This window comes from Balaenoptera ricei, chromosome 7, assembly GCF_028023285.1.
Source record: "Balaenoptera ricei isolate mBalRic1 chromosome 7, mBalRic1.hap2, whole genome shotgun sequence".
NCBI classification, from domain to species: Eukaryota; Metazoa; Chordata; class Mammalia; order Artiodactyla; family Balaenopteridae; genus Balaenoptera; species Balaenoptera ricei.
The window spans coordinates 64,005,319-64,020,821 of record NC_082645.1 but is presented as its reverse complement, the minus strand read 5'-3'; the positions used below and the strand labels follow the sequence as shown (position 1 = coordinate 64,020,821).

At 35.4% G+C, this 15,503-nt stretch overlaps 1 protein-coding gene across 2 annotated transcripts in view; it reads left to right on the top strand.

Annotated features, from left to right (window-relative positions):
• Nucleotides 1-516: 516 nt before the first annotated feature.
• Nucleotides 517-15,503, top strand: part of LNPK (lunapark, ER junction formation factor) — an 84,132-nt gene continuing 69,145 nt past the window's right edge. For both annotated transcript variants that reach the window (XM_059928138.1, XM_059928139.1), the window contains exons 1-4: nucleotides 517-628; nucleotides 6,056-6,145; nucleotides 7,784-7,825; nucleotides 8,618-8,805. In XM_059928138.1, coding sequence (XP_059784121.1) covers nucleotides 6,119-6,145; nucleotides 7,784-7,825; nucleotides 8,618-8,805 — 257 coding nt within the window. In that variant the 5' untranslated portion in view covers nucleotides 517-628; nucleotides 6,056-6,118. The remainder of the gene's footprint in view (nucleotides 629-6,055; nucleotides 6,146-7,783; nucleotides 7,826-8,617; nucleotides 8,806-15,503) is intronic.

The following is a 15,503-nucleotide window of genomic DNA, read 5'->3' as shown; positions in this document are numbered from 1 at the left end:
CACTCCTGGAGTCTAGGCTGAATTCCTCCACTGGCTTGTTTGGGAACCCGTCTCTTCTAAGCGGTGTAGCATTAACTTGCTCTTCTGCCGGCTGGATGACAGCTGGTCGGGCACTCTTCGGGGCGGACTCCTTTCCAGGTGCACCCACCTCCACCCAAGCGCACTCTTCTCTCCCGCGGCCGTCTAGGACCATCAGGACTAATTTCGGTGTTTTCTTTCGCCGGTAAGACTTGGCAGAACGGGCTCTAAAAGAAAAGAAGGAGGCAGAGGAGGAGTAAGAAGTAACTGTACTGGTAAGAGTCATAATAAATGACAGTCCACCTGTGAGACGCGACGACGAGCATCCTATTTTGCCGCGGAAGGCACAGGGACATAAGTCCTCGGGCCAACCACCGGCCTCGCCCCCCAACTGCCCGCCCCGGTCACGGTTACGTGACGGGGGAGCGCCGCGCGCCGGCTGCGGCGCCGATTGGCCGACGGCGGGAGCGCGGGGTTTGATGGGAAGTTGGCTGAGCCCATCGCTCTGTCAGTGGCGGCTGCTGCCTGCTCCGGGAGCGGGCTGAGCTGTGGCGGCCGAAGCTGGCAGAGCTGGACGCCAGCGCCGGGCTTTGCCCGCTTCTACTTGAAGGTAGAGGGGTCAGAATGAGGGCCGTTGGAAGGGTTCGGCAGAGGGGAGATGCGCTGAGCTTTTCCCTGGGAAATACGCTTCGGGTTCCCCCGCTTGCCTCTCCTGGGCGCCTCCGCCCCACGCCGAGTGGCCTACGAGCTCTGCGGCGGCGGCTAGTCGAGCTCCTGCCCGGCTGCGCGCTGACCCTGTCTCGCCGCCTGATCCCCTTGGTTTCCCAGCACAGTGGCAGGGGTGGCTCTGGAGTGCTGGAGACCCCTTTCTGTTCCCCGAGGGGAGTTGGTTCCCCAGCCTTTTCTCGGAGATTCGGGACGGGGAAGGGGGGCAGTGACTGGGTTGAGCTGAGCATCGTCTCTTTGGCCCACCTCCCTGTTCGGTCGAAGGGTCAGAAGGTCCTACACTAAGCCATCGCTTTGAGTGGGTTCTACCCTTGTCTTTTGCTGAGTTGTGCGGAGGCGCCACGAGTTGGTGAGATCGGGAGGGACCGAAAACTGTCAGTGTCACGCTGCTCGGCCCAGGCGTGTGGGCGTGGATTGTATGCTGCTTAGAGAAGCCTCTCTTCGACTGTATTCCTTTTTTGAGCAATGGTGGGGTGGAGGGAAGGGCGAGATTGCGTGGGTGTCATAGGCATGGCAGAAGGAGAAGAGCAAATCTAAACTACATCATAGTTTTAATTCTTGAATACAGCGTAAGGGGATTGAGAAAGAGTTGGGATTGGTGCACTCAGTTTTGCTGATGGTGCCCTCACTCTACTAAGTAAAATTTGTGACTCACTGAATTTTCCATATTCCGCTTTTCCCAGTAGGCTTCTGGTTTGTGGTGCCTAGTGTCGACTTTCTTCTCCTTTCTCAGTGGCCTGGGTGTCACCATTGACAAAATTGTCACCACACAAAATTCAACAGCGGGTTGTGTGGATGTGAGTAAACTTGGTTTTAGGCATATGTTCAAACTGGCAGGGAATGCTAATCTCTTGTCTTCAACAGCCCCCGTGGTTTCATTTTAGGAGGACTAAGTTGATTTTCAACACATTTTTTTAAACATTTAAAATTAGAATTTTAAGTTTCTCCGTCATCTACTGGCATCAACCCATTGCTGTTAAAAACCTTAGTGTTTACATATTATTAACTTGAAAGAATAAAAAATGGAAGAAATTATATGGCTTACAACAGGTATGATTTATAGGAGAAACCTTTAAAATCAAATAGTCATTTTTTGGTAGCATTTAGTTCAGAATGAGCATTGACTTACCATGAAGACCAGAACTTAATCATTATATAATAAAAGTGCTTTTAGAGATGTACTTCTTTTCAGTAATTTTATTTTTGAGCAATAAATGTGGCGGTTTGGGATATTTCAGAATTGTCTTTTCTGTTAGGATATTTGAAACTTAGAGTTCTAGAACAAACACTTTTAATCTCAAATTGAATAGTCCAGTGTGTTATAGAGGTACTGTTGATGGTGACAGTAGTTTCTACTTAAGTTTGGAACTTGATAAACATAAAACTAAACTTACTTTGCTGTTAAAGGTTATTTTAATGTAAGAGTCTTCAGAGTATTTTGTTTTATTTTTTATACTGGAGAAAATGAGAGCAATACAATTTCAGTTAAAATACAAACTAACTTTATTTTCCAATTTTAAAATTATGAAACAGTTTCTTCATAAGAAGTTAGAAAGAAATGTGTTCCATATGAGAAGTATTGCCATACTACATGTGTTTTCTGGTAATAGTAGTAATAATATCTATAATTTATTATACACTTATTATTTCATTACCAAGTGATATATAATTTCATTTAACTCATGCAACAATTCTGTGAAGCATAGATGTAGATATTTTCACCGCTTTACAAATGCTGAACTGAGGCTTAGAGAGTTTAGTTTATCCAAGATCACGTAACTAGTATGTGGTTGAGTCATATTTTAAATCAAGACCTTTTTTATTCCATTATTTCAATATGACTTGAAGTAAGCTGAAAATTTGAGAATAACACATCCCAAGATTTCAAATTCTGACACCTAAACCTGAGTGTGAATAGCAGTTAGTAGAAAACATTCAAATAATATGGTGGGTGTTATTATTTATTGAAAAACACATTAGATGCACCCAGCTCTTAAGGTCATGTCAGGTCCCATTGTGATATCAGAGTGGAAAGAGACTCTTTATACACGTTCACGGAAGATTTCTTGGAACAGGCCACTTGAGATTGAACCATCTGTCCACTCAAGGGCAAGCAAATTGATTTATGCTTCAGAAAGAAATGCTAGTTATTTGATTCCCATGTATTTTCCATGTGTTGAAAGGAAGCAGAGATGGACTAGAAAAGGGCAGCAACCACAGCAGTAAAAACAATTTGTATCGAGAAATTAGTATGTGTCAGGCACTGTTGTAAGTACTTTAGAATACATTATGCTGTTTAAGCTTTTCAACATTTGAGAGGGTTCTTAACTATTGTTCTTTTGCAGATGAAGATAATGAGTAACTGAGAGGTTAAGTTATTTATTTGCCCAAGGTTTCATAGTAATGGGCCACAGGAATTGGAGTTAAGATGTTCAGGTGGCAAGGAGGGAAAAAGTGTTTGGAAATAGAAGAGGTATGAAATTAAAGTTGTAGAGAAATAGTTGATTTATTTAATTTTGTTATGCTTTTGTATCTGTTGGAAAGTACTGCTTATACATGTGTATTATAGTAAATCAGGCTTCCCTAACAAATACCAGAATTTGATAGAAAAAATGTTGGGACAATGAGGGTTGATTGGCTCTTTGATTATGAACCTGAAAGGATGAATATGGCATTTAATGACTATTACCATAGTGTGTTGTTCTAGAGGACAAATTTAGAAGCACAGTTCTCTGCTTCAGAGATCTTAAAGGGATCTTATGTAGTTTGTTTCATTAACACCAAAACAATTCTCCAAGCAAATAGTTGATGTCAAAGTTGGTATTAATTGTAATATTATGCATACATTTCATATTACACGTATTTTAAAAGTGATGTGCAGTAAACAAGTAGAGGCAGTACTTGCAGACTTCTAGCACCAGTTCTGCCCCTAGCTGGAGCTGCATGATTTTGGCATGTCATTTAGCTTCTCTTCCATGCAGATTTAAGCATTCAGATTTAATCAGATGAAGGAATTGGGCTACATGATACACTGTACTAACCCTGTGTCTTATGTTTATAACTTTCCACTTCAGTAGCTCTGTTTACCAGCTATTTGAGAATGTCTGAGGTGCTTTTATATATTTTATATATAAATATTCCAATCTAATCTACAGAAAGACTTAATTTCTGATTTTGAGTTATTAGAAATAACTTGTTGCTTTTTTTTTGGCCTTTTTTATTGAGCTATAATTGATTTACAATATCATATAAGTGTCAGGTGTATAATATAGTGATTTACAATTTTTAAAGATTATACTCCATTTATAGTTATAAATCTTGGCTATATTCCCTGTGCTGTACAATATATCCTTGTAACTTACTTGTTTTATACATAGCAGTTTGTATCTCTTAAGCCACTACCCCTAACTTGTTGCTTTTTAAAAAATCAAAACTAAAATACTGAGTCTGGCTCTGCTACTTAACTGTCTTTGGGAACTTAGCAAATTACTTCACTTCTGTAGACTCAGTTTTGTCATTTGTAAAATAGAGTGATGGTAGTATCTAAATGATAAAATTCATGAAAAACATTTGTTTTAGGGCCTGCTAGAAGATTAAGTCCTTACCAAGTGTTTAAATGATATTATTGTTGTCATTACTTTCAAATATTAAAAATTCTGATTTGTGATAGCTATAAACTGTTTCAAACCAAAATGTGTAGGTCAGTTGTGTACAAAACACTGTGCTATACACCATACATAGTGATGTATAGCACATACATTCAACGTATACATGGCATAATGTATACTTTGAAAATACACAAGTTAAGTGGTTCCTCTAAATCTTCCCTTCCCAGCCACCTTTCTTGGTGATTTTTAGCATCTTAAGGTTTTAAGATCTAGTTAATGTCTTAACTCAGAAATTTATACTTTTATTCATTAAAGTTCCTGGATTTCCTACAACCACACTTTAGAAATTTGAATACTGATTTACTATTGAAGGATTAATAATATTTAGATTGCAACTTAAATGTGACTTATAACATTGATTACATTTATAAACTTCAGAAGTTTTCAGGACAGATTATAGGTATTTCTGTTCATAAAAATCACTTTGTGTGTTTCATAATTAGGCTTTTTGTTACTTCTGTAACCAAGAAAGTTCAAGATAGGCATGCCTGATGCTAATTCCAACCTAAAAATAGTATTGCAGAGTGAATGTACTTACTTTGTACTGGCATTATTTTGTGATTACATTTATGGGTTTAAAAAAATGTAAGAATTATGGCCTAACTTTTTGTAGGTGGAAATGAAGCAGTTTTATACATTGGTAGTATATAACTGTAACCTGGTAAAAATATGTAAGTTTGAAAATATACTTTCACTATTTCTGTTTAAAAGAATTAAAAATTATATAACTATTGACTGGTAAATTGATTTAGGATATAATATTGCTGATATGTTTTTATATGTATGGTAATATTTAATACATTTGAGAGTCATAGAAAAACAACTAAAAGAAGGGGATATGAGATACAACTAGCTGACATGACAGTTTAACTTGAGGGACTTAGACACAATTTCAGAAAGAAATGTTTATTTGGGTGTTGAACGGTAGTGAACAGACCAGAAGTCTGAAGATAGAGTGGCTTTGGGTAATGTTTCTTCTGAGCTGTTGGGTGAATCACTAAACTTCTTTCCACTTAATATTTTTGTCTGTAAAATGGTAATAATAAAGGCTATCCTGTGAAAAGTGGTAGTATTATTAACTTTAATATACAGAAAGGAAAATTATGGCTCAGAAACATTAAATGATATGCTCATTGTCACAGGTAGCTTTATAACCCTTATTTTCTTACTCAAAATCCTGTTGGCTTTCTATTATTGTAAGGTGATGTTATTCTAAACATTGTAGAGCACCCCTAATTCCAAATAACTAGTTTAGTTGGGAGACAGCTGAATGATAGAAATGACTGTATCTAAGAATGTAGAATGAAAGTAGTACAGCAGAATTTTTCTTAGAAGAACAATATAAGGGACCTACTTTAAGGAACAGAAAATTGCAAAATGGTATGAATATACACTTTTAAAATGCCTTGCTACTTAAGTCTTTCCAGCTTTATTTTCACTTTTAAATATGTTTTGGCTTGGAAGAAAGGAATTTTTAAAAGGTGGACTGTCTGCAAGACTGTCTGAATTAAAATTCCACATAAGTGGAGTCCAAATAAATTAATATTTTATAGTATTTTTGGGTAGTATTGCAACATCTAAATTTTATAGTGAATATGCTGTATGTTTAACTTAAATTTTAAAAATAATTGCTTTATTTCTAGCTGTGAATTCCTTTGGACAACTGATGATATTTATCATTGTGCCCAGTTTCTACAAATAAAAAAATGGGTGGATTATTTTCTCGATGGAGGGTAAGTTACTTTTCTTTACAGCCAGTTCTTAGTCTAATACAGAAGTGTCACATAAAGCTATTTGTAAAGGTCTCCTTTGTGGTGTAGACTTGAGTAGTAGTTTAATATTATCCCTAACTCTATTTAATATTTTTTCTTTCTTCTCTTATGAATTAGTTTTTTATTTGGACTTTAATGGTTCTACTTGCTATATAGGTGTCTGATGTCTCTGTTTAACAGAATTATTTCACGTTGACCTATGAATTATTTTTATTTCTCTGTTTATACATTCGTGTACAAATGGTTATCTTTTCTTGTTTTTATACTGCCTAAATTTCAATCTTACTTGAAAGATAGTTGAAATTAAGTATTCTATACAATATTTATGTTTTTATAGGCTATATCTTTTTGCTTAAAGCGTGTCACAAATATTTACTAAAGTCACACTAGGTATACTTTTAGGAATTAATAGGTTAAACAAAATTAAAAATATAGTTTGATTTTTTTGGCTAAGTCTTTAGAGGAAGTATCTCAAATTTAGAGCTATAAAATATAAAATATTCTGGTCAATGCTCTTCTCTAATATAAGAGGAGGTAATGTAGTCTAGGACAACTACTTTGCTTATTTTTTGACTCCTTTTTACCATAATAATGGAGTCTAGCAATACTTGGTACACAATTTAGTTTTTGGACTATTACTGGAGTTGCTCTGTTTTGGATTGGCATTACATTGACACCCTCCACCCCCCTTTAAAACCTTATTACAGTTCTGCCTGAGAATCAAATTTATCTATTCTTCCTTTGTCTTTCTTGTTAGGTTGAACCATATGAAACTGCCAGTTTTGACTACATAAACAGCAATTTCATGTGGTTCAACCTAATGTTAACAACTCCTGTGGGCGCTACAATGAATTGATAATCATTACCCTCTTAGATGGTTGAGTATATAATTGGTAATTACTTTTTTCAAATGTTGTATGAGCCATTTTGGCTGGTTTTTATTCTAGGTGATATAAAAAAATATCTTTGACAAACAAGCTCTGCAATAATGAAGTATTCTTAGGCGCCCTTTAAAAATCTGATCTTCAGAAAAGTACTTTAGGAATTCAGAATGAAGGTAACCTGTTGATTTTCGACCTCCAGAGTCCTAAGTGAACTTTTAGCAATAGTAAATCAGACCATCTTTAGTCTTGAATTTTTAAATAGAATTTATAATTATAATAATTTAATAGAATTATTATAGAATTAATAATTTATAGTAACTTAATAGAATTCTTTTGAATAATCATATCTAAGAAAATTTTTCTTAGAGGAAAATTTAAAACAAATTTTCTCTCAATAAAAGTATGTTTTATTGGGGTTGGTTAAGGATGGTAAAAATTGAGCTATCAGAGTTGAAAGTACTTCTAGGACTAAAAATAAGTTAAGTAGGTACATCTTATTTCTTATTTCTTTAGTCTTATGTAATTTTGTTTATAGTTATAATTTTTATTTAAGTCTAAATCTCATTTGTAAAAAAACAGGAATACATATTGCTTGATAACATTGAAAAAACTTAATTTTGGATTAAATGTTCTTTTATGATTATATAAGTCAAAGTGTTTCTAAGTTAGCAATAACAAGTTTTAATGCTGTCTCTTATTTCTGTTTCTATAACAGACAAAACCTTCAACTGTAGAGGTTCTGGAAAATATAGATAAGGTATGTTCTTTGGCTCTGGGGTGTTTTAATTCATTTTAGGTGTTATATAAATATTATTTTAGTACATATTACTTTGGAGACTAGATCTGGTATGGGAATTTAGAGGTGATATAGAGTAAGCCTGAGAACTTTAATGTTAAAATTCAAAGTCTATCAGTGACCTAAGAAGTCTGTGTCAGGTAATAGTGAATGTTAGAATGAAATTTGATCTACAGCATGGTGTAAATCAATGTTACGGATAGGACAAAGTAGATTATAAAATAGTCTGCAACTATTGGTATCAGTTTGCAAACTTCACAGCTTTTTATACTTTCTATCATAAAAAATGGTTATTCTTTGAGAATGTTGAGAGTGATGAATGGATTGAAAGAATCTAGTGTGGGTCACTGTTTCAATTTTTATGAATTCTTTTTATAGTCAAGAGTTTTTTTTTTTAGGCCTTATACAGGGAGAATTATTACTTGTTTGATTTAACAAAGACTATTTATTGGTGCCAATTTTATACCTCTGATCTTTGCTAATTTGATAAGTTATCAAATATTATTTTTAAATATCTTAATTTTGAATTTAAAAAAAGATTTGTCAAATCATAATAGACATTTTTCATATATTTTAACTTCATTTTTAATTTTCTTTTTCATATTATGTTCTGTTTAAAATATTAAGGTATTATGTTTCATTGAATTTTTAAGAGTTCTTTATAACCTCTCTATCATATTAAAAATTTTTTTACCATTTTAATTTCTTTATGAATTTGAGATTTAATAATACATAATAACTTTCTCTTCACAGGAAATTCAAGCATTGGAAGAATTTAGGGAAAAAAATCAGAGATTACAAAAATTATGGGTTGGAAGATTAATTCTCTACTCTTCAATTCTCTATCTGTTTACATGTTTAATTGTATACTTATGGTACCTTCCCGATGAATTTACAGCAAGACTTGCCATGACACTCCCATTTTTTGCTTTCCCGTTAATGTAAGTAAAATGTTCTTTTTGTTGACTTTTCCTCTTCCTGACTAGATAGTTTTAATATAGTCAGTTTCTTTTTATTATGAAATAATAATGTTGCAGATTGAATAAATTTGCATTTTTTTGCAGTTTGAAAACTGTTTCTTTAAAAAGTAGAACAATTGTTTTAAACCTTTATTTACAATCCAACATACTTGAAGAATATGACCCAGTGACATTAGTAATAATGGCTCCGTATGGAATCTTTTGTGATTCTCTAATACATGTTCATGCTCCCTAGGAGTATTGGGCATGGAGTAGGCATTTCAGATTGTGGGTAGTGGCAAGTGAGGAAGGACTTGTAAAACAAAAAGAACAACTGCCCCATGTTGAGTGTATTCCATTCATCCCACCCTTCCCCTCTTTTTAGTAACTGCTATAAAGCAATAGACCCTTATTACAGAAATATTTTGTAATACAGCACTTTACAGGAGGTGTGAATTGAGATGAGAATGATTGAGAATTTTGAGAGAAAGTTGAATGAAAAATTTGTTCATTCAATCAACAAACATTTATAGGTACCAATTGGGTGCATGTTGGATTATAATGGTGTATGGTACACAAAAATACAGAACCTTTGACTGCAGATCTTAGACTGCATACATTAAATTAAGTAAAATGTATAATGAATATTATAATGGGTCCCTAACACAGTCTGGAGTGGACATGCAGGTCAGGGAAGGGCCTTTGTATTCTTTACTACTATTGCCACAAATTTAGTGACTTAACACCCATTTATTATATCACAGGTGTGTAGGTAAGAAGTCCAGGTAGTTTGACTGGGTTTTTTTTTTTTTTTTTTTTTTTTTTGAGTGGGTTTTTTGCTTAGGGTCTTGCAGGCTTAAATCATAGTTATCAGCTGGCCTGGAGTCTCTGAGGGGGGAGAATCTGCTTCCAGGCTCAAACAGGGTGTTGGCTGACTTCTGCTGTATCTCTCTGATTTCCTATTTTGCCCTTGGCTGAGAGAAACCTCTGTTTTTAAGCGCTTAAATGATGGTATTAGACGCACCAGGATAATCTAGGTTAATCTCCCTATCTTAAAATCAACTGAGTAATACTTAACTATATCTGCAAAGTCCCTTCATGGTAGTACCTAGATTACTGTTTGATAATATAACCAGAGAATGGAAATCTTGGGGAGAGAGGGGGGGATATCTTTAGAATTCTGCCTACCACAGCCTTCCTGAGGAAGTGATGTTTGAGTTTGAGACCTGAAGGATAAGTATGTGTAGCAAGGGTGGTGTGACATGGTAGGTAGTGTTTTAGGCAGAAGGAAGAGCATATTTGAAGACCCTGGAGGATAGAGCATGGTAGGTTTAAAGAATTGAAAGAAGGCCAAAGACTGGATTATGGAGAAAAGTCTGGATTGTTAGACGAAGGATATTTCTTGTGGGCCTTATAGTCCATGATAAGGATTGTAGGTTTTAATCTAAGAATAGTGGGAAGCCACTGAAGATTTTTAAGGAGTATGACATGATCATATCATTATCTTGAAGATACCAGTGAGGCTACAGCATGGAGAGTAAATTAGAGGGGAGTAAGAATGGATGCGGAGCAGCAAGTTAGAAGGTTATTGTAGTTGTCTAGGGGAGAAACGATTGATGGTGATTTGCACTTGAGTGGTGGTAGCAGCGTTGAAGAGAAACAGATGGGCTGAATGAAGTGGATGGGTTGAAGAGATTTAGGAGGTAGAATTGAGGTAATATGGAGAGGCTCTTGGTGATTGGTTAGATGTGGGGTGAAGAGGAAGAATTGCATCAAGGATAAAATTCAGGTTCATGGCTTGGGAAATTTGGTTGATGGTAGCATCATTCATCTAAATAGGGAACAACATGAGGAGGAGCAGGTAGTTGACCCACTGAGACCAAAATACCTATGGTCTATCCAGATAGAGCTGCCAAGTGGGATGGTTAAGTATGACTATGAACCTCAGGAGAGAAATTTGAATGGGAGATATAAATTTAGGATTGGCAGCTTATAAATATTAGTCAAAGCCATCATCTGTTCATTCAGTAAATATTTGGCACCTGCAATGTGTTAGGTTTTGGGCTAGCCCGTTGTGATTGAGAAAGTAGGGAGCTTACATTCAGTTGGGATTGGACAGACAAAAAATGAGACAAGTAAACAAACATAGTTAATTTAGAGAGAGATAAGTGCAATGAAGAAAATAAACAGGTGATGTGATAGAGAAGAATAGGATACTTTAGGATGGTCCTGGAAGGCCTCTTTTGAGGAGGTATTTGAATTGAGAACTGAAGTATGAGAAAGAACCAGTATGGAAAGAGTTGGAATATATGGAAGAGTATTTATATATACAGTGTGTAATAGCACATATATCCATAGAGAGATATAGGAAAGGATTATCCTCAAAATAATAATGGTAATTTTCTCAGGTGTTGGAATTTTAAGTAGTCGTTTCTTTCCACATGCTTTTTTTTGATATTGTTAGAATTTTTTACATCAATGTGTTGTTCAAATTAAAAAAAAAAAATTCCAAGAAGAAAGAACAGAAAATGAAAAGTCTGTGAAGTAGGAGAGAGCGTGACTTACGCGAGGGTCAAAAACATAGCTATATCCGGAGTGTGTGATGGAGAGGAAGAGTGATGCAAGGTGAGCTTGCACAATCTAGGTCATGGAGGGTCACAGAGAGGAGTCTGAATTTTATTTTGGGTGAAATGGAAAGTGTGTAAAGGTTTTAGTAGAAGAATGGCATGATGAGATCTACGAAGATCATGTGTGATGTTTTATGGAGATGGAGTAAGAGGAGGGCAAGAATAGAAACTGGGAGATCAGCTAGGAGGCTGTTATAGAAGTTTAATAAAAAATGAAGACGGATTGGACTGCCCAGTGGCAGTAAAGATGAACAGATGATTTGGAAATATTTTGGAAGTAAAACCGAGACAACTTGATGGGAGGAAATGGAAGGTAAGGGAAAAGGAGGAATCAGGGTGATACTTAGGTTTTTTGGTTTGACATTGGTGGGTGGGGTAGGATCTTTTTCTTTGGGACTACTATAGTAAACATTTTTGGTTTAGTCTTTAGGAACTCCTGGTGCTGATACAATTTTAACTTTGTATGTAGGTAAAGAGCCAAAAATCGAGTACATGCATATTACAAAATAATTGTCTCTGCCATTTAAAAAATGTTTCTTCTCTTTTGAAGTCTTTTGGAATGCTTCTTATCCCAGGTGTAGTCTCAGATTTCATAATGCTGAGCCCCTTTCCCTTGTTAACTTTCTATTTTTTTTTTTTATGAAAAGAAGGGAGAAAAATTTAGAAAGGGAATAAGTGTGAGATGTTTAGTTGATTTAAATGTCTTTAAATACTTAAAAAAACTCCATTTGACATCCATTTCCATATAAAAATTGATTTTCTGATTATAGAAGATTTTTATCTAGTTGTAAAAGAATACCTGACAGGGAACTCTCTGTGCTAATTCTAATGCCTATGCACAGATTGTGATTGGCTATTGTGACTCAGAAGATTTTTTTTTGTTTTTTTGCACATAAATCATATACTAATTGTTTTTAAAAGTAAAAAAACTTAGTTTCTTTAAAAATGTTTGTTATTTCTTCAGTTTGATCTTTCTACTCTTTTGAGTATGAAGCTTTGTTATCCTTACTGTGTCCTTCTGCCTGTTCTGCATCACCTGCATCTAGTATTTCTTGGCTTGTTTAGCTTCAGAGCCATTTCTCACTTTGTCTCATTCACATCTGTGACCTGGTTCTCAACTGCTGCAGCTTCTATTTCAGTGAGCTGTTGTTCACTTTTGGAAGCAGAGACCAGTTATCCAACAAAGAATAGAATTGTCCTTCTGATTGATGACAATCAAAAAAGCATGAAATAGAATACAACAACATGAGAGTGGATGTTGTGGTGAACAGAAAGAAGACTTACCACAGGACATTGCCTTTTGTGTGTAATGTGAGCTCTCGCCCAAGCTTACCCCTGGACTTTTTTTCTTTGGAAACAAAGTTTGAGGTCTAGACCAGGGTTTGCTTAAAGAAATGGAGGCAGAAGGAGCAATAAAAGGTATTGCTTTACTCATCACTGTCTACATTAATTATAAAGCTTAGAAATCTACCTGGTAACGGCAAAAAATGACTGTTTTCTCTGCATTCCAAGTTTCCCAAATGCTTTTACTGGCAGAGAGGTCATGGATTCAGGACTGAGCATATATTTCCTAATCATAACTGTCCCCTAATTATCTTTTATGGTAGAGTATCAATACCTAAGAAGCTTTGAGATTTTATCTTGTCTTCTTTTTAGGATGTAATAGGGAGGAACTTGGTGAGATTCCAGTCTACTGGTTTTCTGCTTTTCATATTCAGTAATATATTTATATCTCTCTGATCTTTTCAACTGTTACTGAAACTGAAATTATGGTGAAGTGATTTCATAGGAATTATTAAGATTGTGCTCCATAGTGAGGGAAGGTTTGGTTTACAGTTAAATTTTTGTATTTCTGCATTATGCTGGCAGATAGGCATTATCTTGGGAGTTGGCTCATTTTCTAAGAATGAACAACCATAAACTTTGTCTCTACCCTTAACTGACTCTGCAAGCAATCTTACAAACTTTTATTCCTGGATACCTTATTCTTACAAATAATAACTTTCTAGAAGTTCCATGCTCTATAAGGTCATTTCAGAGACCAATTAGCATAAAATGTTAACCTTACCAGAGGATTTGGCCATATTTTCTTTCCGTGTGTATGTGTGTTTTCCTCTTAAAATGAGATCTGAGGGGAAAAAATTTAAGCAAGGAACTGAGGAATGTGGTTTTGTCTCCTGTTTTTTGTTTTCTTGCTTTCCTACTTGAATTGAAAGCCATTTGAGGTTAGAGCTTTGATTTTATACAATTTTTTTTTTTTTTTTTGCTGCACTGTGCAGCATGTGGGAACTTAGTTCCCGACCAGGGATTGAACCCGGGCCCCCTGCATTGGAAGGTGGAGTCTTAACCACTGGACTGTCACGGAATGCCGCCTTCCCACTTCCCCTCCTCCCAACCAGTTTGTGGTATATATTCCCTCAATCCAGCTAGGCAGCTAACAGACATAATTTGTAGCCTTTTCAGGAAAGTTAAAAGTTTGTCTCATGGCACTCTAATAATAACACAAAGTATCTCCCATCAACTGTAGTTGGCTCTTAAAGGAGAAGGTATCTGAACATCTCTTGGTATTTACTCAAGGGGAATACTTACTCTTAGTTTTTGTAGGTAAGAAAATCATTTTGCAAGCATCCCTTTTATAATATTGATATTAAAATATAGATATTCACTTGATATAATTCTGTACTTAAAAAATTATGTACTGAGACATAATTAAGAGACAAATCCTATTCTTGGATGGGAAAACAAATCCTATTCTGAGATTAGTTCTCCCTAACTTAATCTAAAAATGTGTGATCACAATAAAAATAATAACAATACTTTAAAAATCTTGGCACACTTATTCCATAATTTTTAATGGAAAAATAAGCACATAAGAATAGTCTTGAAAAGTCTAAAAAAGGAGCAGAATGAGAAGCAGAGGTCTACCAGGCATCAAATGCATTGTAAAACTTCATTAATTAAAAGTTTGATAGTGTCTAAATAGAGACACAGACCAAAGGAAGAGATACAAGAATCCAGAAATAAATCCCAAAAGGAATTTTTATCATATATGGTTTTTATATATGATAAAGATAGCATTTCAAATCATTGGGGGAAAATGGTGTTGAGTTATAGCTCTCCCCCACAAATAATAAAAAATAAATAAATAAATAAAGCTTGTTCCTTATACCAAAATAAATTATTGTTACTTGTCTAAATGTGAAGGTAATTCTCCCTAAAGCCTTTGATGGTTAAATAAACTGACAAAATTGTCAACATAGTTATAAATATTGAGATCTGTATCTTTTCATTTTTAGCTTTATGTATTGTTAAGTCTCATCTTAAAAACATTTCAATAAATTGGATTGGACTTGTGTAGTTGTTGGAAAGAAAGCACTTAAATTTGGCAGAAAGGACGAGATAAGTAAAAATTCCTTTTTATATGAAGGTTGGTGAAAAATCATTAGAGGTTTATGGAATGTTAATCCTTTAGTAAAAGTGAGGAAGGTTTTATTATATTGATTGAGTTTTAGGTATTCTGCTACATTTTAACTTTTAGCATTTTTAACTTTAGTACAGTAAAAGCACTTAGTATTAAGGATTTAAAACGTTTACTGAATCTCGGGCTTCCCTGGTGGCGCAGTGGTTAAGAATCCGACTGCCGATGCATGCAGGGGATATGGATTCGAGCCCTGGTCTGGGAAGATCCCATGTGCCATGGAGCAGCTAAGCACCACAACTACTGAGCCTGCGCGTCTGGAGCCTGTGCTCCGCAACAAGAGAGGCCACGATAGTGAGAGGCCCGCGCACAGCGATGAAGAGTGGCCCCCGCTTGCTGCAACTAGAGAAAGCCCTAGCACAGAAATGAAGACCCAACACAGCAATCAATCAATCAATAAATAAATCTTTAAAAAAAAATGTTTACTGAATCTAAAGTATGATTCTGTTTTATTGAGGCTCCAGTTATTCCTGTTAGAACACCTTTATAATTTTATAGTGCAAGTCACTGGATAATATTTAACAGAAATCCATGCCGTACTTACATTTCAAATAGCATCAGTTTCATTCAGGAAA